General features: G+C 41.8%; 1 protein-coding gene across 3 annotated transcripts in view; it reads right to left on the bottom strand.

Annotated features, from left to right (window-relative positions):
- tmem63ba (transmembrane protein 63Ba) overlaps positions 1 to 27,552 on the bottom strand; it is a 41,564-nt gene extending 14,012 nt beyond the window's left edge. The window contains exons 1-6 of one of the 3 annotated variants that reach the window (XM_081351032.1): positions 27,304 to 27,552; positions 16,799 to 17,023; positions 8,408 to 8,487; positions 6,851 to 6,889; positions 4,079 to 4,169; positions 432 to 469 (exon numbers count right to left, since the gene is read on the bottom strand). In XM_081351032.1, the coding sequence (XP_081207158.1) occupies positions 432 to 469; positions 4,079 to 4,169; positions 6,851 to 6,889; positions 8,408 to 8,487; positions 16,799 to 16,993 (443 nt within the window). In that variant the 5' untranslated portion in view covers positions 16,994 to 17,023; positions 27,304 to 27,552. The remainder of the gene's footprint in view (positions 1 to 431; positions 470 to 4,078; positions 4,170 to 6,850; positions 6,890 to 8,407; positions 8,488 to 16,798; positions 17,024 to 27,303) is intronic. The other 2 variants (XM_081351031.1, XM_081351033.1) reach the window with 2 other exon arrangements.
- Between the last annotated feature and the right edge of the window lie 325 nt (positions 27,553 to 27,877).

Genomic DNA, 27,877 nt, shown 5'->3' with positions numbered 1-27,877 from the left:
ATTATTTTTAATAAACAAGCACAATATTTAGTTCACGATATAAACAAAATAGCACTATATTAATAAAATATTTGAAAACATTTGATACACTACATTGAAGTATTTGACATTACAGTGCATTACAGTTACAGACATTACATTTGACATAATATAATATAATTTTGGCTAATCTTGTTATATACTTGTTATAACTGGAATAATTGGACTAATCTTTTTCTGGTGTATCGTTCCTACTTCCTAATTTCCTCTACTTCTAATTTGAAAAGGACCATAGACACTGCTGGAGTTTTGTGATAAAAAAATCACACTATTTTGGATAGTTTTTGCAGCATAGTTGCTATAGTTAGTAAGTTTTCACATTTCGAAGTTACAGTATGTTGAAATAAACAGAAATACAGTATGTTCATAAAGTAAAAGCAGAAAGGACTCACTTTATCCTGAAGATGGCAGTTAGCCAGGAACAGAGACCCTACAAACAAAGAACATCAAATTCAATGTACTCTCTCTAACTATTGTCGGTCAATCACCTCAACATTCAGAGACATTGACAATGTCTCCAATGCAGTTTCAGGAGTTGTTAGAGGCTGCCTGGGTGCACGTGACACCTGTTTACATAAATGCAGTTATTCCAGATCCCAGCAGGGAAGGGAGAGGCAAACAAATGGCTGTCAAAAGGCATATGTGCGCCATTATGAAACCCACAGGTGTGTGTGCATTAAGAGATAGAGCTGTGGTAGATGGCAAGAAATACTGCCTGAACTGTGTGAACATTAGCATGAGAGAGTGCATATAGAGAGTGAGCAAGGAAGACAAAGGGATTGTTCAGAATGGCAAACTTTTATTGCAGGTTTACTACTTTTTTCATTATGCGGTATGAATACTGTGAACAGTATGCAAATTTTGCACAGAAAACCGGATGATCATCTGCTTTCGAGAGTGAACCGTTTCAAATGACTCATGCCAGGGCTTGCACCTCTCAACATGTGTCATGTGCTACTTTGAAGAATCAAAAATACAAAACTGGTATGCACATCCCAAACACCGAGATTGGGCTCAGCTGCAGGACATCAAAATAACATTCTACTCAAACTACTCAAGATAAATTTATTAAAAGCACAACGTTTTGAGATGAAGACCTGATGGTCGAAACGTTGTGCTTTTAATAAATTTATCTTGAGTAGCATGCAGTGTGCGGACTTCACTCTTCTTTTTTTGTTCATGTGCTACTTTGACCTTCACAAAAAGCATTGCACATAAAATCGTATTTTATTTATAAGTAACAATAATGTTTATTTTTATGCTTTTATTTTTAGCTTTAACTATTGTTGTAGTTAACGATACTAACCCTAATAAAGACACATAGGAACAATATTGCTGAAATCACTTTCAGAACGGCTTTCTCTAGCTGATGAACGAAAAATATTGACAGTCTGAGCCAATCAGAATTAAAGAACTCAAGCATTATGCAGTGTACACTTGCAATAAACAGAAAATTATTGGTCATTGGTGGACGCTAATGTAGTTATCGTTATACAACCCCATTTCCAGAATGGTTGGGACATTTTGTAAAATGCAATAAAATCAAGAATCTGTGATTTGTTAATTCTCTCGAACCTTTATTTAACTGACAAATGTGCAAAGAAAATATTTCCAGTGTTTTCACTGACCAACTTAATTTTATTTTGTAAATATAAACACACTCCACAAGGGTGGGACAGAGGTATGTTTACCACTGTGTCACTCCACCTTTCATTTTAACTACACTTTTTAATAATTTGGGAATTGAGCATACTAATTGTTGCAGTTTTGCAAGTGGGAATATTTGCTCAATCTTTTCTGATACAAGACAGCTACTCAACAGTCCATGGACGTCATTATCTGATTCTCCTCTTCATGATGGGTCATACATTTTCAATAAGAGACAGATCTGTCTCGCAGGCAGACAGTCAGGCACATCCCTTCTGTGGTGCAGAGTGTCTAGAAACCACTCAGATTTAGCATGTGCAGAACGAGGCCTGGCATTGTCTTGCTTCCCAGGGATTGTCTTGCTTCCCATAAACTGATAGCAGTTTATGTCTCTGTACAATCCAAATATATGCCTCCATGTCAGTGATACCTTCACACAAATACAAATCACCCATATCAATTGCACTGATGCACCCCAGTACCAGGACAGATGTTTGCTTTTGCACCCGTCACTGATGAAAGTCTGGTTGGTCCCTTTTGTCTTTGGGACTGAGAACTCGATGTCTGTTTTTCCCCAAAACAAGCTGAAACATGGACTCATCTGACCACAGCACACACTTTCACTGTCTTCTAGACCATCTGAGATGAGCTCGGGCCCAGAGAACTCACCGGCATCTCCGCATAGAACTGATGTATAGCTTTTTCCTTGCGTAACAGAGATTCTTTATGCAGCGTCAGACTGTTAAGTGAAATTGGTTTTCTAAAGTACTCCTGAGCACATGTGGCTGTATGATGGTTTCTCATGCAATGCTGTCTGAGGGCTCAAAGGTCACGCACATTCAACGGAGGTATCTGGATCGGAAATTTCTCTGGATTCCCTGAATTTATGTGTGGTAGATGGTGAAAGACATAAATTCTTTGCAATCTTGCATTGAGATAGTGTTTTTTTAATTGTTTGACAATTCTCTCATGATATTTGGCACAAAGTGGTGAGCCATGACCCATCTTTGCTTGCAAAGACTGAGAAGCTCCTCTTTCACCCAAACATAATACCCTCACCTATTACCAATTCACCTACTCATTGTGGACTGTTTCAAAAGAGTTGGATAATCTAACCTTTATAATCTTTTCACTTTTATTTTGCCCTTTGTCCCAACTTGTGTTGCAGCCATCAATATAAAAATTCAAATTTAAAAAACTTTATCTATCAACCAGTGATAGATATATGTCTTAGATTAAAAGGCTCACATATACACAGTACAATCACACACATCACAAAACACAATTAATCCAAAGAAAGTACCTTACAAATATGTCAATTATTAGATGCCTGTTTGATTACTCTGGATAATTTTTTCTTGTTTTAAAGCAGAAAGAAAATTAAACCAGGATGCAATATTAAAGGTCATAGAAATGCAATATTAAAGGTCATAGAAATAAGCACTGTTGAGCCTTCTTATAGACGCCATTCCCATGCTGAGGAAAGGATAGATGCCTATCGATCTCAGTGCCCGAATATGTGAAGGTCTCAACTTGTCCCTCTACCTGCCCCCCCAGCCTAAGTGGTTCAGATAGTGAATGTAAGGTATTTGATGAACGAAACCTCCCACAACACAACTCCTTTGTACTAATATTCAACTCCAGAAAACTTTCTTGGAACCTTTGGACCATAGAATCAACATATTGTCTATATGTGACCAGGGATTGCTCATCTGTTATGCAAGCCACCAAAGCCATGTCATCAGCATATTTCAAAAGTGACACACCATTAATATCACACTTGATTTCATTCGTATATACAGAAAATAAAATAGGCGATAATAACACGCAGCCCAGAGGAACCCCCGTATTACCAATAATACTATTAGATTTAAAACCATACATTCTGACATGTTGGGGTCTATCTTTTAAAAAGTCCTTAATCCATAGAACAAGAGTTTAGTTAACTTGTAGTCTCTGTGTTTATATTTACAAAATACAATTATGTTGGTCAGTGAAAACATTGGAAAACTTTTCTTAGTACTTTTGTCAGGTAAAAAAAGGTTCAAGAGAATTAACAAATCACAGATTGTGAATTTTATTGCATTTTACAAAATATCCCAACTATTCTGGAAATGGGGTTGTAGTTATCGCTCTTAGTGTGAATGGAATGCAAATTTACACAGAATAATTATATTATTTATTAATGTGCATAGAATACCGCATAGCGCTTCATTCATAAATCCGTAAGATGAAAATTCAAACCGGAAGACAGAACATGAGCGCAGCGCTGAAAAAGGACTGGCCTACACAATGTACGCTGTCTATACAGGATTATACTGTGCAGTATGCTAGTATTCCATTCTGAACATAGCCATAAGCATTCACAAAGATGACATTGCAAGCTACTTACGTTGTCCCTTTGGTCAAAGTCGACCGAGCTGGACACAGAGGTGAGACGCTCGTATCGGGAGTCGGCAGGCGTCTGCATGGCGGAGGCCACACTGAACACAAACACACATTATCAAACACATGCCCTCTCTGAGCACTGAACTCAAGCTAACATATAAGTGCACGGTCACTTAAAGGCATGCCACTTCATTCAGCAGTTATTACAATAATGATTAGATTGATGTTGATAATGGAAGATCTGTAATATAAAGTGCTATGATCATTTTAAAGGACTAGTTCAACCCAAAACTAATCATTCACTGAAAATCTTCCTCTCCGCTGCAGTTCTCATTTCTCAGTTAAATTAAAAAATAAAATTATGAGGATTGTCACAATTAATAATGACGAGACAAACCCGGTGTTACGCACTTTGATACATTATTTAAAATTAATCAATACAAATGAACAAGATTTCTACACATAAGATTTGGGAACTAATATTTCCAGCAAATAACACATGCTAATTCGTTAATAATTTTATGTTTTTTTTGACAGTCAAGTCAAGATAAATTTATCTGTATAGTATATTCTGTATATTCACAATACACATTGTTTCAAAGTATCTTTACAGAAAATCATGATGTTAATTTTTATAGTATATTAATATCTTCATGCCTTATAGTCACATTTAGCAAATTAGAGCTGGGAGAGTATACTATATGTATGGGGATACAGTTGGACATACTTATATATGCAACTTTATATAAAGAGTTGGATGATAATATAGTTACATTTTGCGTCAAAATACATAAAATCACGCAGTTGAGATTTGCTATATATAGTACATATCGCTTTATGTGAGTGTACTGTATATGTTTGCGGATAAAAATGCATACAACGGATAAAAGTGGATTATATTAGATATTATATTATCTAACTTAATATACACTTTACATTTCGTGATGATATAAACAATCACACAGCCCAAATTTACTATAAAGTATATATTACTTTATGCAAGTATATGTATGCAGGTAAGTAGGATGTACTAAATATCCCAATTTTTCTATGTCTTGTCTTAATCCAGTGGTGATACATTTTTTAAAGCTGTTTATATGTCTATGTGGTGTTTTTAATATGCTTTAGCACCCTCAAGCGCCCCTGTAGAACCGAGCCTGTCTGTAGAATTACTTTTCTTCTAAAATCTGTTTCGGGTTCAAACATATATGGCTGAATATTTCCACTTGCCATTGTGTAGCGTTTACTATAGTTGACCGAGTGGATTAGGTTGTTCAAGCTGAAGTGCGAGGTGGAGACTAATTTGCACATTCATGGCCCCACGTATACTAAAAGCAAGGGTATAGTTTTACTTAAGCTATTTTAAGGCATGAAGAAATTATTTTCACAGGAAAAAAAAACATTTAAATATGTCATTGTAATTATCAAAGATTAGGTTTAAGGGATAAAATTATTGACCCCAGGTGGATTTTAAGTGATGGGCATGGCTATGCCTTCCAGGCTCAGATTACCCCAGCTCCATCAGGGCATATCAAGGCTAACCACATGTTGGGCATGCAGCAATAAGTGACTGTGCACATACAAACGCAAACACAGAATTAGCATCAGAGGCTCAGGGGCATTACACACAGATTGTTCACAAAGAGACTGCAGTAAACCTATAAAGGAGATGAACATGCAGAGAGGAGCATACATTTGATTTGAGGCAGAGCGTGTTAAACAGAGATACACAAAGACACTACTTTAACATAGATACAATGACCTCAAAAAGCCTTCAGAGCATTAAATAAAATATCCTAGAAAGCTGCAAACGTATTTAGCTGCCTGTCTTTAAAATAAACATTCTGTTTGATAATTTGCAATCTAATTCATTATGCAAGTGTGCCTTAAATATCAAAATAGTTTTTGGGGCCAGTGTATGTGTCATTCTCTGGCTACAATATCCACAAACATTTGGACTGATTCTATAGGATAACTTCTATAGGGCCCTTCTAATAAGTGTCAGTGCTTATTGCTTGTCAATGACAAAAACGATCAAACAACCGGACAAATCACAGATATTCATCAAAACAAGGTCTTCCAGTCACACAGGGGTTTTCTATGACATCACAGGATTTTTTTTACCTCTCCCTGTAATCCTCTTCCCTGTGGGACCTATAGGGTGCAAAGACCCTGGCCAGAATGTTCACGCTTACAAGAACGAAAACATATCATTTAATGGTGAAGTGTGTAGTTTTTGCAATGTTACAGAGAGGAACTGAGTAAACCATTTGTAGTCTGACTTCCTGTAAGTTCAAGACTGTTGCGCTTACAGAACATTGCTCTGTTTTTTTGAGCTGTTATGTAAACAACTTCTGTGAGTTTGAAAAGGGACTGACTACCTGTTTAGCAGAACAATGGAAGACAGAGATGAGAGAATGTAGTAGGAGAGTTTAGGAATTTGTTTGGAAACAATTATTTATGCAGTTTCATTTGGTGAATTACACACTTCGCCTTTAAAAGACACAAATCCACAAGAGACACATATTGATTAGCTCAGGTAAATGTGATGATTATCTTGAGAAACCCTCAACCAATGGACTCTAGGAAAGAAGTAAATTAAAAAGGACAAGAGAAAGAAGTGAAAAGTGTTATTAGGAAACAGATACACAGCGAACAAATTCACCCCAAATCCACCCGATAGACACACAGCAGAGGAAATGCCAGAGAGCAAATTCAGAAAGCAGACACAAGGTGTCCTTGGAAGAGAGAGCTGAAGTGTAAAAACAACACATACTATTCCTCGTCCAGACGTTGATAGTGCTGATTCCGCCTACTGATGAGGGAAAAGAAGTTATTCAAGTTCATGCCTGACAGAAACTTGTCAAAATGTGAGATCATTCAGTCAGAGGAAGAAGATTGTATTACTCAGCTGAGATGCACTAACTGAGATGACACTAATTAAAAATTTTCTTTGACTCTGTGATGCAAGTTATGTAATCAGAACAAATCTTTGAGGAATTTCTTCATTATTGGTTTTAGATGTCATGAAACATATCTTTTATTATAAAATAAAATAGTAAAGTAAATATATAAGAATAAAACCATTCTAAAAAAAAGTATTTAAACAAACTATATTAAAAATACCACAAAATTGTTTTGATTGTTTTGATTCACAAAATTCCTTGATTCTGATTGGATTGCATTTTTCTTGAGATAACTGCACGTATCTCCAGTTTTAGTTGGCAGCTTTACAGTTCCACATCACTTCACCACAGGGCACTTTCAAACTAGTAATGGTGGCTTGACCTGTTTGTAAGCAAGATACTAAATCTGTGACAAAAGGAAACTGGAAAAATGTCTTGGGACAAACATATGTACACATGTGGTCACCATGATACAAGTGCAGTATGAATTATTTATTAAAAATGTAATGCATAGCCAAGTTGTAACATGCATTCAGCTTCATGATCTGACTTTTCAGGATTTCACTTGACCCCAAGCAACATTTATAACATTTAAATTGATGACTGGAAAGTCGTAATGTAGGTGTTGCAATTCAGGGAAATGTTTATGGAACCAAATGTTCAAAATAGATCAATGAATGCTGGGTGCACACAAAATAAACCATTCCATTTATTTAATTGTTGACACTTCTTAAAAAAAAAAAAACTGACTCAAAATACTGAATCATGACTTTGTTAAAATTAATGTGCTAGCCTGAAACATGGAGGGAAGGTTCTGACATCAGAGTAGTTTAATGTGACTATGGGATCTGACTGGACAAAAATTTGAGATGCCCAGAATATAATCTGATCTCCCATAAACACAATCTCTAATGCACTTGCGTGCTGCTCAAACCAGTTTCCAGATCGCTAGATGCGAGTGTGATTGAAAGGCAGGGTCATATTACTAATAGAATAAGACTAGCTGAGCTGTCTGAACAACCAATCCATTGGATAAACCCATTAAGCAGCAGCTGAGAGCATGCTGTTGTCTTACAGCATTCAATGCATTCCTGCAAAAGGCATTTTCTCTTCAATTTTGACAAATCAAAGGTCTACATCATGATTGATGAATCGAGTGTCCAGCTGTATATATTTAGTCTGGCAGAAAATGCCAGAAAATGTTACTCAATGTTGGAAAGATGAGTGTTTGTTTGGGGTTAGATTGGGGCCAAGAGCATGCTGTGAACGCAGCCAGCTGAGGCCGCAGTATGAGTCGCTGAAACAGGACCGTACAAATGCTGTCTTCATTTTTTTTTTTTGTACAATGAAAATGACGTCTGCACATTTGAAAGAATCAGGGCAACATTTATTTTTGTCTATTATTGTTGGAATATAATAGTTATTACCTGTCGGCATCAGAGACCAATGCGAGACGGCCATAATCCCACGCCACCTTCCTCAAGAGAGAGAACACACATAGCAGCACCTGGAGACCCAGAACATATATGTTTAACAATCAAATTCACATCTCATTCCACAAATGCATTCAAACACAAATTCTCGTTCACAATGCCGCAAATATGCAAATTGAACATAATTAGGACACACATTCCTGAAGTGAATACATTTAGAACCACAGCAAAACTAGAACATGTTACACTACATAACTGTAGTGTGGATTATAAAGGCCCACAGAATTCCACAGAATTCAAAGCATTTTTACACACTCCCAGTCACTTTAATTAAAGTGCAAACAAGAAAATGGCTTTCATTACCCATTTTACTTCTACATACTGTACTTTTATCCATAGGGAATTGATTGGATAATGAAAAGTGGGCGTTCCATACCAGAACTGACATGTTTGTGAATTTGCAATTAACCGAACAATGAACAATTCATTTGTCGGCTCCTCCTCTTGAAACACCACTGGCACCCACTTATGAGGACGCATTTTGACTGAGACGTGGAGGCTAAAAGTCACGTTCACTCTTGAGAGCATCTGGATGCAAGTTAACACTTCTTTTTAAATCTATGATTATTTGCTATTACTACTTTACCACTAGGCAACATTAAATGATGGATGAAATGGAAAATGCAGTGACATACATTCGAGTGTAATGGATTATCGAAAAAGAGAAAAAAATGTAGGGCTTGGTTCTATCCATCAGTTGTTGATTAGAATTTGAGATGTGGGCGTTGCTTTTAAAAATGAATGCAAAATTGCCTTCTGATTGTGGAGAGGTGGCGTTTAGAGGTGAAGTGAACCCATGATTGGCATACATATAGATAGTCTTGCGTAGCCAGAGACTTCAGACTGACGGCAGAAGGTCTGGACTCTATCGCAGCTCTCATTGGCCAAGGACTGCCCAAGAGGATGTTTGACTAACATGTAACGCAACCAATGACAGTTCGTTTGTTCCGCGTCATGTTTAGGGGCGTGGAAATGTAAAGTTTCCCTAAAATAACAGCCCGGCATGTGTCTAATAAATGATTAATTCAAGAACGTTGTGCAAATTTACTGCAACAGTGGAGTCGTGACAATCTAGCTTTTAGTTGATACTGGTAAGCGCTTATTATCACAGTCGTAACCATGATGGCTTTCTTCCTCCACGAGGGGTTCTCTTACGAGAGGTTCTCTCGTATTGCGTAAGTAGCTTACGCATCGGGAAAGTCTTCTTTCTTCGAGATCTGAAGCCAAAAAATTATCCTTAATTTTGTATTCATTGTCAACGCAGTGCAGCAGCCGACAGACCTAGGCAGGCTGTATAAGCGTGCTCATTGGCTGCTCGGCTGCAACTGCTTAAGCCTATCGGTGAGCGCTCTGAACGCGGCAACCAATGAGGGCGCTTCGCGCCCTCCACACCCTTCTAACCGTCAGAATGGGCGTGGCCAGCGTGTATATATTCAGCGCTCACAGGTTAAAATTCTGATTTTCTTGTCTTCAGCGAAGCTCTTCGCATCGCTGGATCTGGAGAAGCCGCCGCCGTTGAAACCAGCGACCAGCAAGCCTAGGACAGCGCCTGAAGAAGCCGGCCGCCTTCGCCGCCTTCAGCCTTCCGTGCCTGCTACGCTATCCGGCGTCATATCCTTTTTCACTGCTGTGTGTTCGCCTACTGCAACACACCCTCTTCTCTAAAAGAGCACGGGGCGTTTTTATAAAAATGCCCCGTTTTTCTTGCGGCTCGTGCCACGCCCCGCTCAGCGACGGAGACCGCCATCACATCTGCGCTCTCTGCCTGGGCCGCGATCACGCCGCCACCGCACTCTCCACGGGCGGCTGCCCCGAGTGCGAGGAACTTTCAATGTCGACCCTGCGGGCTCGGCTTGAAGTTTTCGATCAGCATGTCTCCCCGCCCGTCCCTGCTGGGCCGCGCAAGAAGAAGCGCCGCTCACAGCGACCGCCGGAGACCAACCAGGCGCACAGAAGCTCGCCGGAGTCTCTCCCTCGAGCTTCTCCCTCGCCTTCCCCGCCCCCCCTCTCGGCCGCGCAGCCGCCGGCTCTCGCCCGCGCCTCCGCTGCTTCAGGGGATGAGGCGGATGACTTTGGTGAACGCGCCGCGGACAGCTGTTCTCTCCTGGCCTCTGACAGTGAGGAATGGTCCACTGCCTCCTCGTCAGTCCAGGATTCAGGCCGATCTCGAGCGGGCGAGGACGCGGAACTTTTACGCCTCCTCACGCGAGCTGTCGAACAGCTGGGCCTTGACTGGTCTTCCCCGGAAGAGCCAGCCCCGAACAGACTCGACGGCTGCTTCCTTCACCACCGCCGCCGACAGCCGGCGTCCAGAAAAGCACCCTTCCTGCCGGAGCTTCACAGCGAGCTCTCGAAGTCATGGAATGCTCCATTCTCCGCGAGAGTGTCTTCACATGCCTCATCGACGCTCTCACAGGTTGACGGCGCCGCTGAGAAGGGGTATAATTCCATCCCCCCTGTGGAGGAGGCGGTCGCAGCGCACCTTTGCCCGCCCTCTCGTTGGCGCTCAAAGGCTGCCCTCCCGTCCAAAGCATGCAGGACCACTTCAGCCCTCGTCGGCCGCGCTTTCGCCGCCGCGGGGCAGGCCGCATCAGCACTCCACTCTATGGCAGTACTGCAGATTCTCCAGGCTAACCTCCTCCGTGATCTGGACGAGAAGCGCTCGGAGCCTGCTTCCCTTACGGATTTGAGGAGCGCGACGGACCTTTCCCTTCGCGCCACGAAATCCGCTGCCCAGGCCATTGGAAGGTGCATGGCCTCTCTGTCAGTTACAGAGAGGCATCTCTGGCTCACGCTCGCGGACATGAGGGAGTCTGAGCGCGCGGTGTTTCTCAACGCCCCCCTCTCCCCCACCGGCCTGTTCGGCCCAGCGGTTAGCGGGATCGTCGACCGCTTTTCGGAGGTGAAAAAGACTTCTGAGGCAATGAATTTGTTTCTGCCTCGACGCTCCAGACCCGCTGCACGCCGTCCTTCGGACCAGCCTGCACAAAGCTCTGCCCAGCGTCCAGCTCGACCTCCGTCCTCGCAGCGACGACAGGGCGGCCGCCCTCGCTCTCGCTCGACCAGCCGCGCTAGACCGCCGCCTCCCCGGGGACCCCGGCAGAGGATCGCGGTGAAGCCTGAGCCTCCAAAATCCTCCTAGCCCGAGGAGAGAAGCGACGATTGGGTCCCGCCGCGGCCGGACCGTCGTCAAAGCTTCAAGCTCTGTCAGTCCCCGTTGCCACGGTTACTGCATACACTCATTTCGCAGCCAACGAGCCGGTGAACTCACCCTCTCGCCTGCACACAACCGCCGTTTTCACGGCGACCCAGAGAAATCTCAAAGAGAGTATTATGCCTGGTCGCGCGCCTCGCGCTGTAAGGGTTTCAAATGCAGTAAATGTGCCCACTTATCTGTGTTCACCTCTGCACACAAGCACTGTAAACCCCGTGTCTCTCTCAGAGCCCACTCGCATAAAGCTGGCACAAGCCGCTCGAGTGTCAAAAGTAGGTCATGTGTCCACCCCGCTGTGCCCACACCTACCCACTGCCCGCTCTGTTACACAACCCCTCTGTACCGGTCAGGTTATAAACACGGATGCTGTGCCCGCTTCTACGCGCTCACACATCCGCTCTCTTACTTCGCCGCCGACGCCGCCTTCGAGCGTCATGCTTCACACTGTATGTTCCCCGTCAAAAGCCACCGGGACGCTGTGTGTAAAACGGCCGGTCACCGCTGTGAGCGACCCGCCGTATCTAAGCACCTAGAGCGCGCGCATCACGCCCGCCCCTCCGTTTCGAGCTCTCGAGCCCGCGATCAGCGGCGATCAGAGCCCGGAGGCTATTCTGCCCCTGGCCGCACACGCGAAAGCGTGGGAAGCTATTCCAGGCGCGTCAGAATGGGTGCTGAGCACAGTAAAACGAGGCTATACTCTGCAGTTCGCTCGCCGCCCTCCGCGCTTTCAAGCGCGCGTCGAGACCAGAGTGAATGGGGAAGTAGCACATCTACTTCGAGCAGAAATAGCCACACTTCTGTGCAAAAGGGCAATAGAACCGGTTTCCCCTTCCATGAGCGAGTCGGGCTTTTACAGCCGTTATTTCCTCGTTCCCAAGAAGGACGGAGCTCTCAGACCAATTCTAGATCTGAGACGTTTGAACAAGGCTCTTATGAAAAGACCGTTCAAAATGCTCACAACCAGACAAATCCTCGCGCAAATTCGCCCGAGGGACTGGTTTATATCTCTCGATCTGAAAGACGCATACTTTCAGATCCAGATAATACCCCGTCACAGGCCATTCTTGAGATTCGCCTTCGACGGTCAGGTATATCAGTACACCGTCCTGCCGTTCGGCCTGTCTTTGGCACCTCGCACATTCCCGAAGTGCATGGACACGGCTCTCGCTCCCCTGAGGGGTCGGGGAATGCGAATTTTGAACTACTTGGACGACTGGCTGATCCTAGCACAGTCAGAGGCCGAACTCATCGCCCACAGAACAGTGCTTTTAAGCCATCTGGACAGCCTGGGGCTTACGGTCAACTGGACCAAGAGCTCGCTCGTGCCCAGTCAATCAACCTCTTTTCTGGGTTTGGATCTGGACACTGTAGCGATGACGGCCCGCCTGTCGACACAGCGCGCGCGCTGCATTCAACGCCTGGCCGCGTCCCTCCGGCCGGGCAGCACCGTACCTCTCAAAACATTTCAGAGGCTACTGGGTTGTATGGCCTCAGCCGCAGCAGTGCTTCGGCTGGGTCTTTTACGAATGCGCCCGCTACAACGCTGGCTGAATGCCCGAGTGCCTCACAGAGCATGGGCTTCCGGCGGTATTCGCATCAGAGTGACTCAGAGCTGCGTTTCAGCTCTGAAGCCCTGGTTAGCGGCCGACTGGTACCAGCGGGGAGTGACAATGGGAGCTATCTCACACCGCAAAGTTATCTCGACGGACGCTTCCACCTCAGGCTGGGGCGCTCTGTTCGAGGGCAAACCGGCTTTTGGCCTATGGTCAGACCGGGAAAGATGCCTCCACATAAACTGTTTGGAGATGATAGCGGTCGAGAACGCGCTCAGGCGCTTCCTCCCATTCATACGGTGATCACCATGTGCTAGTCCGCTCGGACAACATGTCCGTGGTATCCTATGTGAACCGACAGGGCGGTGTCAGATCCAGGAACCTGTGCAGGCTGACAGAACGCCTCCTCGTGTGGGCTTACCGCTCGCTGCGCTCGCTGAGAGCCGCGCACGTGCCGGGCCACCTGAATGTCGGTCCAGACAGACTGTCCAGGGACAACATTCCCCCGGGAGAATGGTCTCTGCACCCCCAGACAGTCCAGTTTCTCTGGCGCCTATTCGGCAGAGCGGAAATCGACCTCTTTGCGTCGAAAGACAATGCTCAATGCCCGAAGTTTTACTCGAAGAGCGAGGACGCGCTGTCCCAGACATGGCCCAGCCTCCCGCTGTATGCTTTTCCTCCAATCTCCCTGTTGCCACAGGTCATTTCGAGGATCAGAGAAACGCACCACTCAGTGCTGCTTATAGCCCCGCGATGGGAAAACCAAACTTGGTACCCAGAGCTAGTGAGGCTGTCGCACTCACCCCCATGGCCGATCCCGGTGAGAAAGGATCTCCTCTCCCAAGCCGCTGGATCGATCTGGCATCCCCATCCAGAGCGCTGGTCGCTGCATGCATGGGTGATCAACGGATACCCGTTGACCTGTCAGAAGGGGTCGTGAAAACGATCACGCAGTCTAGAGCCCCCTCCACGAGACGGCTCTACGCGTCTAAATGGTCGGTGTTTTCTAAATGGTGCGCTACTCAAAACCTGGATCCGCGCGCATGCGGGGTTCCGCGGGTGCTCTCCTTCTTGCAAGAGCTGTTGGAAAAGGGCAGATCCCCTTCCACGCTCAAAGTATATGTGGCCGCTATTACAGCGTTCGCTGAGACGACGCTCGGCCGGGCAATGGGAAGGAATGAGCTCATTATCCGCTTCCTCAGAGGAGCTAGACGGATGAACCCCCCGCGGCCCCCCTCGGTTCCCTCGTGGGATCTGTCCTTGGTCCTGGCGGCCCTAAAGGCTTTTCCCTTTGAACCGCTTGAATCCGCGGATCTAAAGTATCTGTCGCTTAAAACCGTTTTTCTGATAGCTTTGTCTTCAGTCAAACGAGTGGGTGATTTGCACGCGCTATCTGCTAGCCCTGCATGTCTCGAGTTCGGGCCGAATGACTCGAAAGTCATTCTCAGACCGAGGCACGGTTACATCCCCAAAGCGATTGGAACCCCGTTTAGGGCACAAGTTATTTCCCTCTCGGCTCTGCCAGCATCCGATGGTGGGGACAGTGATAACCTCCTATGCCCTGTCCGGGCGCTGAGAGTTTACATCACGCGCTCCGCCGCTTTCAGGCGTTCAGAGCAGCTCTTTGTTTCCTTCGGCGGACGCACCAAGGGTCTTGCCGCCTCGAAGCAGAGCTTGTCCAGGTGGATAGTGGACGCGATAGCAGCAGCTTATGCCTCCAAACACCTGCAGTGCCCTCTGGGCATCAGAGCCCATTCCACTAGAGGCATGGCCTCGTCGTGGGCCTGGTCCAGCGGAATTTCTATCCACGACATTTGTATGGCGGCGGGCTGGGCCTCCCCGTCTACATTCGTGAGGTTTTATAACCTGGAAGTTCCTGCCCTACAGGCAAAAATATTGTCGGTATAAGTGACATGTACGCTCTGCCCAGCTCCCGTGTGCAGACTACGTTCATATGCTGGCGCTATTCTGGTAACTACTCAGGGTGAAGTGTTTGACTCAGACCGGCTGATCCGTTCTGTTTCCTATTTCCCGTTACGCGCTGTTATCGGTGCTGGCCCGCGCTGCTGGCCGCCCGCATTATTTTCTGCCGCACGGGAATTTTTCTCTTCATGTGAGACCGACTATTTCGTTTTCTCCTACCCTTATGAGTGCTTATGTACTGTATGGGCTCGCTCCGCCGGCCCTACTGTTGTACTGCTATGTTTATAGACCGGCCGCGCCGCTCTATTTCATATGCTGCATGAAGTGCATGTACTACGCTGGCCCGTCTCTCGACCGGCCACATTTTCCAGCAGAGTGTTTCCCCGGTTCCCCTGGGATTCATGGGCTGGATGCTCGGCGCACACGGCGTTGACAAAGGGTTCCCGATGCGTAAGCTACTTACGCAATACGAGAGAACCTCTCGTAAGAGAACGTACTCGGTTACTAACGTAACCTCGGTTCTCTCTAGAAGAGGGAACGAGTATTGCGTAACCTGCCGTGTCGCGCCACGAGCTTTTGCGCTTCAGACTGCGAAAACCAGAATTTTAGCCTGTGAGCGCTGAATATATACACGCTGGCCACGCCCATTCTGACGGTTAGAAGGGTGTGGAGGGCGCGAAGCGCCCTCATTGGTTGCCGCGTTCAGAGCGCTCACCGATAGGCTTAAGCAGTTGCAGCCGAGCAGCCAATGAGCACGCTTATACAGCCTGCCTAGGTCTGTCGGCTGCTGCACTGCGTTGACAATGAATACAAAATTAAGGATAATTTTTTGGCTTCAGATCTCGAAGAAAGAAGACTTTCCCGATGCGTAAGCTACTTACGCAATACTCGTTCCCTCTTCTAGAGAGAACCGAGGTTACGTTAGTAACCGAGTACGTTTTGCGTCACAAAGGCTTTGTTTCCAGGCAATGAACAATAAACTGGGTTAAGATAATGTATTTTAAAGTCGACATGAAATCAAAATTGACCCTATTTACTTTGTTAGCGCATATTACTAGTCTTGTGGTAAACAATTAATCCGTTCAAGTTAATACACAGAATTTTTTTTTTTTCGTGGTAATCTTTAATCAAAACCTGAAAAGTTACTTCCAGTCTGGAATGGCGTTCCTTTTCTGATGATGTCAGTTTGATGGCTTGGGTTGAAAACGCTAAACCACTCCCCTCACACCGTTAGTCTGCTATGAGCAGAGATGGAGAGGAGGAGTGCTAAAGTAAAACCCTGCCCTCTGTTCAATATTCTGTTTCACTTAAAAATACATCACAACACTAGAGAAAAGTCATTTGCAACTTCCAGTTCACGGGGACTTTAACATAAAAAAATCTTACATCACCTTTAAGTGGTCAAAATGACTGGAGAATTCCGGCACATACCACCAGAGAAAAGTTTTTCACTTTCACCGGAAGATTGAGTTTACAATAAAATCTATAACATGCATTTCCAAAACAGTGCGCAACAAGACCGGGAATGTGTGTTAAGAAAGTGAACAGGGTCAAGATAAATTTCATGTTGACTTTGAATGACTAACTCATGGAAAATTAACAGAAACGGAAAATTGTAGGGTTTGTGATGCGCACCAAGAAGCACATGAAGTCAAGGGCGAGTACGGTGGGCACTCCTCCGAAGGGCAGGCCCTGGAGCACCGTGCTGCGGATCCGGCCCGTATAGCAGTAGTCCTTGGAGCTGTTGGAGCTGGAGCAGTTGTGCTGGCCTGTGCAGACCTCAGCTTCACTGCTCACAGCCATCGTGAGCAAAACTAAGACAATCAGCATCCTCAGTACTGCTGCATCCTGAAACTCCACCTGTTAGGAGACAAGAGGAAGAGCGTTATGAATAACTATGTAGATGTAGACCCAAAGCTAACAGAAATCGACAAAACGCTCTAATACTGATCACCTGGGGTCTTTAAAGGGATAGTTATGGAAAAACAAAGGAAAAATAGTCAACATCACAGGGCTTGAATTTCGGTGCGGGATTGCGGGTATTGCGCATATTTTTTATCATTCCCGCAGGTCTCCCATTTATAATGCGGGAAATTCCCGCAAACATTGATTCACTTTAGCATGTAGGTTCAGGTTGTATTAGTAAATTAATCCACGCAGATGGAAAATCAAATCAGTCATTTTAAAACTGTCTGCGAGACGCAATTTCACAAACAGCGTGAGTGATTCAGCGGCGCTGCGTCTTCTATCTCGCGTCTCTCAAAATGGGTTGCACAATGCAATCGTTAAGCGCGCAGCAGGCGGCGGAAATACACTCTCGCGTTTCGGGAGTCGATCGGGCCAGCATTGCATCACGAGTAACTAAAGTTTACCATTTGCACGTCTTTTCAAGTCTCACCAGTTTAAACAGTCACGCGATTTTAAACTCTTCGGTACTTGCGCGCTGTCTGAGAGATGCTTTTTTCTCTGCACACATACATAGAGTAAAGCAGCCTCACAAACAGCTCGCGGGTAACAAAAGTTATTTTTCGTGGATTATAAATCGCTTTAACAGTCAAAAACATAAGAAAATGATGTCAATTTCGGTCTTGGAGAGTATCCTCTAATCTAAACACAGTCGGTTATGTCTTAAATAAGCATAAATCGCACGTGACCGTATAATGAAAACAGGATCCGTGCACTAGCTCTTAAAGGGACAGCAGCCATATGTGTCTGTCATTAATTTGTTTGTCAAAACAACAAAACATAGCTTTCATTTTAAGGAATCAGGATTAATAGCCTATGAATTTAATTTAGTCAGGACTAAAATACTACCCAGTGTTATTTTACATTTGATTAGGCTACTTTATTCAGTCTCTGTAGTATTTCTGAATAGCCTACTAGTTTTAGACCTAAGCAAAAACTTTTCTCTTTATTTCTCTTTATTGATATCTTTATTCTATTGTATTTATTTGTGCTACTTTTTTCAATTTAATTCAAAGATTGAAATCAAGCTTCCTTGAGTTGTGTAAATTCTTAAGAACAAAATGACCCCATTGTAAAAATGCAATGAGTAGGCTAAGCATACATTTAGGCGAGATAAATGTAATTAAAAAAAAAGTCTAAACTCCCCCCTCAAATTAAAAATTCCCCCCCATAAGAATCACCTAAGGGGGGATTTCCCCCCCATTTTCCAAAATGAAATTCAGGCCCTGCATCAACTTGAGTGATGAGTCTGTCATCCTGCCTGACATCTTTCATGTTTTACAAAAGAGAGAAATTTTGAACAACACGAGAGTTTTTTGGGGGGGTTAACTAATCCTTTAAGAACTGGCATTGAAGAATTAGGCCTAATTATCTGAACACATTTAAAGATCGAAAGGCTGAAATAATGGTAAACAATGAAAGCAAAGAGAACGGTTTTGCAAAGTATCTTACAGGAAAGACTGGTTCTGTAACGCTCAATATCATAAATCTGCTTCGTGTCTATGACGTCTAAAGGTGCAACTTATGTAACTGCATGAAAGCTTTGCTGTGAGTGACTGACAACACATCTCTACATTAAGAGATCTGTGGAGCTCCAAGGCTGTGCATGCTGTGCTCTGGCATGCTACCGCTGGCTCAACACAGACACATCTATATTCCTCCTACAGTGAGATCAGCCACTAAACCACTTGACAATGGACAAACAGGCCGAGCCATCTCTCTGAGGCAAAATGCACCAACTGTACCAAGTTCTTCCTGAGGGAACACTGTCTAAAATTGCCAGCCAGGAATATACATTTCAAATACTAAGGAATATTTCACAGTAATTAAAAATGTTTTTCTTTCTTCTGTGGAACACAATAGGATGCTTTTTGATGAATATATGCACAGCTTTTTTTTTTTTTTTTACCAAAAAAGCACCAATTTTGTGTGAACTATTCCTTTAATTTGATAAATTGTCAAGTTTAGATTAGATTAAACATTTTCGTTAGGCCTACTTGAAATAAAATAAAGGTTAACTAAAATAAAATGCATGCATATATATATATATATATATATATATATAAACAACCTTTAATATTTATTTTTTCAGATAGCTAAAATAAAATACTGAAATAAAATTAAAATAAAATTAATAAAAACTATAGACATTTAAAACCATAGTAACTAATATAAATGACAAAAACGCACAACAAACTTACTAAAACTTTAAAAATGAAATGAAAACAGAAAATATAAAAATATTCAAAATATGAATAACTATAATAGTATCTTAATGATACTAAAATAATACTGCTTTTTAATATGCAATAACGTGGGGTTAATTTGAGCGGATTGGCACCCATCGCCTAGGTGAGTGCGTTTAACAAATATTACCATTTAATCTGCTGGTCATTTGATAATTTATTGTTCAAAGGATGCAAGGAATCTACTAAAGCAACAACATACACACACATTGGCTGTCCAGTGTGAATTAATGTCAGAACCAAAGTTATGTTAACCGTGACAGCAGGACTCTGACTTTTCCAATGGAAAATAAATACAGCATATAAGGGTGATGGGGGAGAGAAAGTCACACGCTGCGTTTCATAACAAACCAAACTCTGTGCCAAGCCAGCTCAAGGTGAGGTTAGTCATCAGCATATCATCTTTGACACCAATTCACTTCCAAATTCCAATACTTTATAAGGAAAGGGAAAACTTTTTAAATAATTGTTTAATAGCAGAGTTCCTGGTTTATAAAACAAACAATGTTAACCTTGATTCTTCAAAGAAATCTCCACCAATCAGAGAATCGCGACCAGCAATTAGCGCCAAAAAAACACTTTAGCGCCCATCCACTCCCATTAGACTGCAAATAATCTAATAGTCTCCCTATGTTCTCAAACTACTTAAATATGTGCATATTTTGCAATAAACATAATTATTTTATTATAGTAGTTCTTTCCCATCATTAAAGCTGTTAAGTATATATTCCTGTACTTTGTCTTTTTGTTTCAAATAGTTTATAATGTTGCGATTTGCCTTGTAGCTGTTTGGTTTATGGCTTGTAACTCTTAAATGAAGGCTTTTAGACATATACACTTTTATATATGTATATATATGGGCAAAATACTTCAGAAACCAATACTGCTGAAAAAGTGGGCAGTCTCTATTGCACTCTACAGTCAGTGTTCGGGGTTTGTTCAAACTTCTGCAATTGTTACTGGCGCTAATTATTCACACAGAACAGAATGAAACAGTTTAAAGGCCAGATTAGATTGATGATTTAACTGCATTAAATTGAACGTATTGAATTAATCGCAAATGTAAACAGCAAACGCATTGCCTTTGGCAGATTTAGAACAGTTCCTTTGGGACAGATGGCTGGGACATCCACCCCGCTGCTGTTCTTCTGAACTCAACGCTAATGCCGAGTCATGAAAACAAACAGCGCATGACAGCAAACGTTACAAGCTTGTGACAGCCAAGCTCTAATAAAAGCATCAGGTTGCAAATGATCCATATTACAGACTTATTCACTGACTGACTGCCTTTACTTATGTTCAATTAAGCCTGCTGTCACACAGACCGGTCTTGTGATTTCCTGGCATCAGCATGCTCAAAACACACACTGCTGAGTCTGACAGCCACAAGTCTGAATATAACAGTCTCATCTTGACGAACCAAGGCCTTATGTGGACATCCTCCTGATGTCGTAAGGTCGAGCGCTGATTGATTCCTGTTTTTCAGACATCTGAAAAAGTGGTCAACAGATCAATAAGAGAACTGATTCTGAACAGTTCAATGGAAACTACAACAAAGCATTCGCCTTCCCGAAACATGCTGACACTTGTTAAGTTCTGAACTAAAAGTTCTGACCTCAACAAGTTTGACAACGTTACAAATCACTGCTGATTTGTTTGTTGAATTCAATTATTTATCTAGCTCACAAACTTGCGTTCATATCATCGATCAAGCCTTGCTTCAAATGAAGAGAAGTTATAGGCTACTCCAAGTCTATGTTGATAAGGAAACTTTAAAGCAGATGATAGAATATCAGACAGAAAAAATATGATGTAACATGTCTCCAGTGCTGCTGAAACATTTAATCTATAGCACAGCTTCTCTGACCTCGTTCGTGCAAGTCTCATTACACTGGGCTCAGCAAAACTCACATGATCTTTAACAGTAAAGGTCATCATCTCAGGCCAACGGGTCACATTAGAGTATTGATCTGTACAAGTTCACAACACCTGCAGCATTCACTAATATCAAACTTGGGCAAAATTGAGAATTTAAAAACTGGCTCCCATTCGAATCATGAGTGTGAATTTGAATCGAATGTCAGATCACATGATGCTGAACTGGAATCACAGGAAAAGCAGTCCCTCCAGGATTTTGAGATTCTGCAATTGCAGAATTGAATGCAAAACCAAACAAATTCTGTGATATTCAGGGCTTGCGATTTTTCTAAATTGCTGCAGATTTCCCACATATTTTGGGCCTAGACGCATCGTATGACGTCACTGAAACACGCATTCAGCCAAAACCACTTCGAAACGATCGTTAGACTTCTGTTTGCACTATTGCTTCGGCAATGCATCTGTCAATCCCAGTGAGTCAACCACCACAATCCTGCTCCCACTGTAAACACACACACACACACACACACACACACACACACACACACACACACACACACACACACACACACACACACACACACACACACACACACACACACACACACACACACTCTGAGTGACATCTTTTCAATCAACCGGTTCAATTTATCAACACTGAAGGTGATGATACACAGGGCAACTTTTTGAGCAATGTTGCTGGGCAATGTTGCCGTTAATGGGCAACCAGATGAGACACAAGGCCCACCACCGATCTAAATTATCCAGATAGAAATTTATTGCCCATTTTCAATGGGAAAGTGCCAAAGCAACAATCGCTCTGCAAGATTGCCCAGCAACATTGCTAAAAAAATTGCCCTGTGTATCATCACCTTTACTGTATGCTGTGTAAAACAGTCTCACGCACTCTGTGTGAACAATCCCACTAGAACTAGGAAAGGAGATGCTAAATAAAAATGTAAATTCACTCTCTGACAGTAGATGACGCCTATGGAACAGCCGTGATACATCGAGGCCCAAACTGAGCAAAAATAACAATTTGGTGCAGTTATTATTATTTATATGGCCAAAAATATAAATTAATGAGATTTATATAGCAGCAGATTAATGACATAAAATGCATAATATAATTTGGCATTCTATATTTCCAAATAACATGTCTTAGTAAGATGATATTTAAATATACATTTTAACACAGTTTTTCTAATGCTAATGATTTTGCTCGTAATATCATCTAATGTTTCTTGAGATGTGTGTATGGTAATGTTTTGTGAGATTCATACTGACAAATGAAATGTTCATGAAATGTTATGAATTTATATAAAAAAATAATAATTATAATTCTGCATTCAATTTCATGGTATTCGTAATATAATTCTGAATGTTGCACAACCGTGAAAAATACATTATCATTTCTACTTTTTCAATTGAGAGTTGCAGCAAGTGACCTTGGATCAGCTGAAACAACTGCTATTGCCTGTAAAATCCTAATTAACAAACAAACGAGTGATTTCTACACCCAAAACACTATCATTCTGCAATGTTAACATATAATAACCTTTTATGTACTGTTGGACTACAGTTTGGCTTTCATGAGAAACACAAGACAAATCAAATTGCTTTGGATAAGAATGTGCCGTTCACATAATCTGTTCTTTCGGGTTGTTGGCCTCAAGGTGAAAGGAAATAGTCGCTCATTAACCACATTACAAGAGTGAAGTAGTACTGGCACCATTTCATGTGCTAACAGCAGAGCTGTAAATAACATATTACAACATCATATCCAAGGTCAAAGTGATTCCACTTCACAAACACTATCAGCAGTCTTAAAGGGATACTAGAATACTTTTGTTTCACTGGACTGTAACAACAATTAATCCGCCACTCTTTTACTGTGGTATCACTGACTGTCTGCTACTAAATTTCATCACCTGTATCTACCAATGAAATATATATTACCTGATCAAGTGCTGAACACTTTTGCCACTTTATTTTTAATGTGTATTTTCATATACCTTTATGTCTGAATGCAATTATCGAGTGTCTCCTGATTCAGCAAACTTGAGTCTCATCACAAGTATTGTCATCATGTCCAGTGACAGGATTTAAAGAGGTCCTATTATGCTTTTCCACTTTTTCAACTTTAGTTAGTGTGTAATGCTGCTGTTTGAGCATAAAAAAAGATCTGCAAGGTTACAAAATTCAAAGTCCACTCCAAAGGGAGATATTTTATTTAACAGAATTCCCTTTTCAAGAACTACAACAAACGGCTCGTTTGGACTACAACACGATTTTTCTGGATCTTATGAAATCCGCACCCACAGAAGTTGAGCTGCATTAGAGAAGACAGTGTTGGACGCTATGTCAAAGAGACAACGTTTCCAAAACTCCTTTGTTTGACCTTCCTAAGGCTGATGAACTTAAGAGTGGTTAAAAAGTATTTTATTTTTAAACTCTGTTCCTGAACATGATTACCCCATCGTTCATCTATGCTCTGCACATTTTATGGAGAACAGCTTGTTTTCTGTTTGCTATTGTAAGCTCTCTCTTTTGTAAGATGGTTCACCGCTCCTTAGAAAAATTAACCATGGTTTTATGATCGATTACTGTTTGTATTACCTCCGTTTTCTGACAAATATCACGATTAAATGGTGGATAACATCGTATATAATGTATAAGATAATTCCAAAAAACACACCACCCTGAAACATCCTGTGAAATCCGTGCTCGCAAAGTGGTTCTGGATGCTGCTCGTTCGTTAACATTGTCAGGGTCTGAATCGGGCTCGAATTGGTTTGAAATAACCTTAATATTTACACCAGAGAAGAACGCAGTTATGGAGGGGCGGGACATTTAAGCAACAGCAAAGAGGACGGTGTGGGGATAATTTAATCAGCTGACAAAATGCAAAAAAAAAGTGATTTGATTTTAAAAAGCAAGAGAAGGGTTACTTTTGGCATTTAATGATATACAGAAACAATTACAATGCCACATAACCTAACACATAACATTAACTTTCTTAATCTGTCACGTAGTAATGACTACGACAAATCAGCTGTTCTGATTACAGTAGATTACAGTAGAACTTCGCGAAGTAGCAGTTAAAGTCGCGCATGCGCAATGGAACGACAGAATGCCGTTGCCGTATTTCCCTATTTCCCGAACACTCGCTAAGGCTGCCAATCACAACACACAGGGCCAGCTAACCAATCACAGCACATTTTGTATTCCGGAAGGAGGGGCTTCATCGAAACCGGCATGTTCGAGCCAGACTGGGGAGAGAGGTGCTGTAATAATGTAAAATATGTGAAAATAATGAATTTTTTGAACAATCAAGCATGAAAACATTATAGTACACCCCAAAAACTAAATCAAGACTTTGTAAAAGGGCATAATAGGACCCCTTTAAAAGATGACAACTGATAGCTGTGCAGATATCCCGCACACCCTGAAAATATTATAAAACACAAATATAACAAAAAACATTTTTCAGTTAAATTCTGATTAGTAAAACCTTCAGCATGCACAAACAAGATTATTTTTTTCATTAGAGACTCATAGAGATGTGTATTTTTAGCGCAATTTTCCAACGGACAAAATTGCGATTGTTAACTCATGATTTCTGTTCTGTCTGTGCGCACCAATCTTGCACTTCTATCTCCTCCTCAACCAGACCACCTAGAGACTTTGGGTTTTCGGCATTATGTTAAGGAAGGTCTAATCTCGGGAACGCACAAAAAAAAAAAAAACATAAAAAGATTTACTATCTCTTAGTGTTGTGATCCCATGACGTCAGAAAATTGCGCTAAAACACTCACTGAGTTTTTATTACTTGTTTCTGAAACGTTGCCCAGTGAAGAGCAGTGATAGGCCGAAATATTGGCCAGGCTGATACATGTGCTGAATTTAGCCATTTGAAAATTATCCATTGAAAAAAAAAACCACTCTTTTCAAAAGTGTTAATTCACCCTTGTGCCAGAAAGTGCCAAAACTAACCACCAGCCTTTCCAGTGTTTATTAAACTACACTCTAAGAATCTGTGAAATGTATGGTTAAAAAACAGCACTTGTGGTTGACAGTCAGCCAAGGTTTTTGGATTGAAATTATTTTACAGCAAAAATTATATTTCATTAACTGATATAATGTTAATAAACCAAAGTACTTAAATCTGTGTATTACCTTTATAATACTGACAACCATCATAAATACACAGGTGGTAAGAAATAAAGCCACATGATAAATGAAACCATCAGATTCTGGGAACTCGGATTAGATCTATTACAGTTTTTCACTGTATATTGGCAATTAACAGGATTTTAACATAGCATTTCAGTCTTTTACTGTTAAAATTATGATAATTTATGTTCCAAAAAAGTTTATTCTAAGCCAACATTGTATAAAATAAGTGTTTATTTTGTGTCAGCAAATAGAGCATGGTCAGTCTTTCACCCTGGGCTCTCAATATCATTATCGCCCACTGAAAACCGGTCAACCACTTATAAAGCACACCAAAGTCTGAGGGCAACATTACTAAGGCTCATGTGGAGGATAGCACATTTGAATCTGGTTTGCTGTATATACCATGCAAACTGTATATTTGAGTCAGTGAGAAGAAAGGATATGTGGTGTGACATATGGAACATATGGTGAGCCCCAGGAGCAGTTGTTGCTTTGCTGAACAAGACCTGAAAGGAGCTTTGTAAGATATGAAATTCTCCTCAGTTTTATCAAACTCAGCCAAGCCCAAGGGGTAAACTGCATTCCGACTCCTGAGACAATATTAAACTTGGAGTGAAGCGTTCATCTGTTTTGAAATGCACTGAAATGGTTTTAAAACTGTATCCAATTTCTTGAAGCCATCTCTAAGACACCAAAGAGCTCAATTTATTGATTTCGTTGCACTAAGCTCTGTGCCAGAGGCCAAATGCAAATGCAAGGATCAACCAACTGCTGCTACAAACAGAACTGAGTGATTTGCCACAGGATAATCAAACTTGGCAGGCTGAAAGTTTTGTACTTTTAATATCACAAAATCATTGGGATACCAATAAACAACTAGTTAAACTCAATGGACATGAGAAAATGAAAGTCAAAGTAACTAATTAGTGCACAAAACAAACAATAAACCTCATAATCTTATTCCTCATATAACTACAAAATCATGCGATTCTAATTTCTAGATCAGGGGTTTCAATATTTATACGCCACAGAAACCACTATGGTCATTGTTGTGCAAGGGACACCAATGCTAAAATGTCAAATGTAGCGTTAACTTTTCGTGTATAAAGAAAGACCCAATTAATAATGTAAATATGTTTATTAAAAATATGTGGAAAATATTTTTACTATGTATTAAGTAAAAAAAAAATCTGCTCACTATATGCCTGTACTGTTAAATGTATGACTTGTTTAAATCAAATGTATTGGTATATTTGTAAATGTACTTACTTAGTTAATTTCTATAGTTTAATTACATTTACTTAAAAAAGAAATGTAATGGACAAATGTTTCTCTTTCATACAGGACTAGCCATATTCTAGTCAGATGGATCAGAATATGTGTCACTAGAGTACATCATAATCTGCTGATACTGGTGAGGATTGACACTAATCATCAGATTAGCTATGCTACAGATCACCTCACTCAAAAATAAACACAGAATTTATTTATTTATTAACATTAAATAGACTTTAAGAAAAACAGTTGATGAGGCTAATCAATCCATGCCATAATATAACGTCAACATGTTAGCTATAGACTGCTTGTGAGTGAGACCACTATATTTAGTCATTATAGATAAATGACAGTGAATTATGTACCGATCCACCTTAAGAATAATTACTAATAAAGTTAAATACTTGTATAGTTAGCTACAGCTAATGTGCCTAGCCGAACTGTTAGCCACTTTGTTGTGATTTCTCACCAGCTGGTTTAAATTACTTAACATTCGTATAGGTTTACTTCTACTAAAACTAAGCATCACAATGATCAGACTGACACCGCTCAAACTAGTTAGTTAAGGTGGTAACGCTAGAAGTTAAGTTAACTCACCTGGCCGGATTGGTCAAAGCCAAAGTAGCTCTCGGTTAGCTACTGCTGTGATGTCTCAAAATAACCGCAATAGTATCAAAATTCCAGTTCAGGATTTCCTCGGAAAGGTTTAATAGTGTTCGGAAAAACAAAATGCTGAGGATTAGGCCATTTTTCAGTTAGTGTCTCATCTACGACACTGACACACAACAAGCCCTAGCATGGCTGTAATGGATCGGGCCGGTGACGATGTATGTGCGGTTGATAGGCAACCCACGAACTGTTTCCCAGCTGGGGCGTCGTCCATGTTCGGGTCTTTTCGGATGATCTCGGTCACATTCGACTCCGCTTCGAATCCTGTTGCTTACGTTCGGTTGGTGTTCGTTTTTAGTCGGATTTGCTCGGAATTGTTCGGTTTTAAATGGCGTTGTCACCTGGTGGCAGTTGTTACGCACAAAATATACCACCCAAAAATTGCTTGGAATTTATAGTTAAAGTTATAAATACTGAAAGAAACGTCTCTTTCAACACGTATTCAATGCACTTTTTTCAATTTAAAGAACTTCATGATGAAGACTGACTTCTGATTATGTTT

This window comes from Scardinius erythrophthalmus (genome assembly GCF_964197995.2).
Source record: "Scardinius erythrophthalmus genome assembly, chromosome: 21".
Classification (NCBI taxonomy): domain Eukaryota; kingdom Metazoa; phylum Chordata; class Actinopteri; order Cypriniformes; family Leuciscidae; genus Scardinius; species Scardinius erythrophthalmus.
This window is presented reverse-complemented; position numbering and strand designations above follow the sequence as displayed.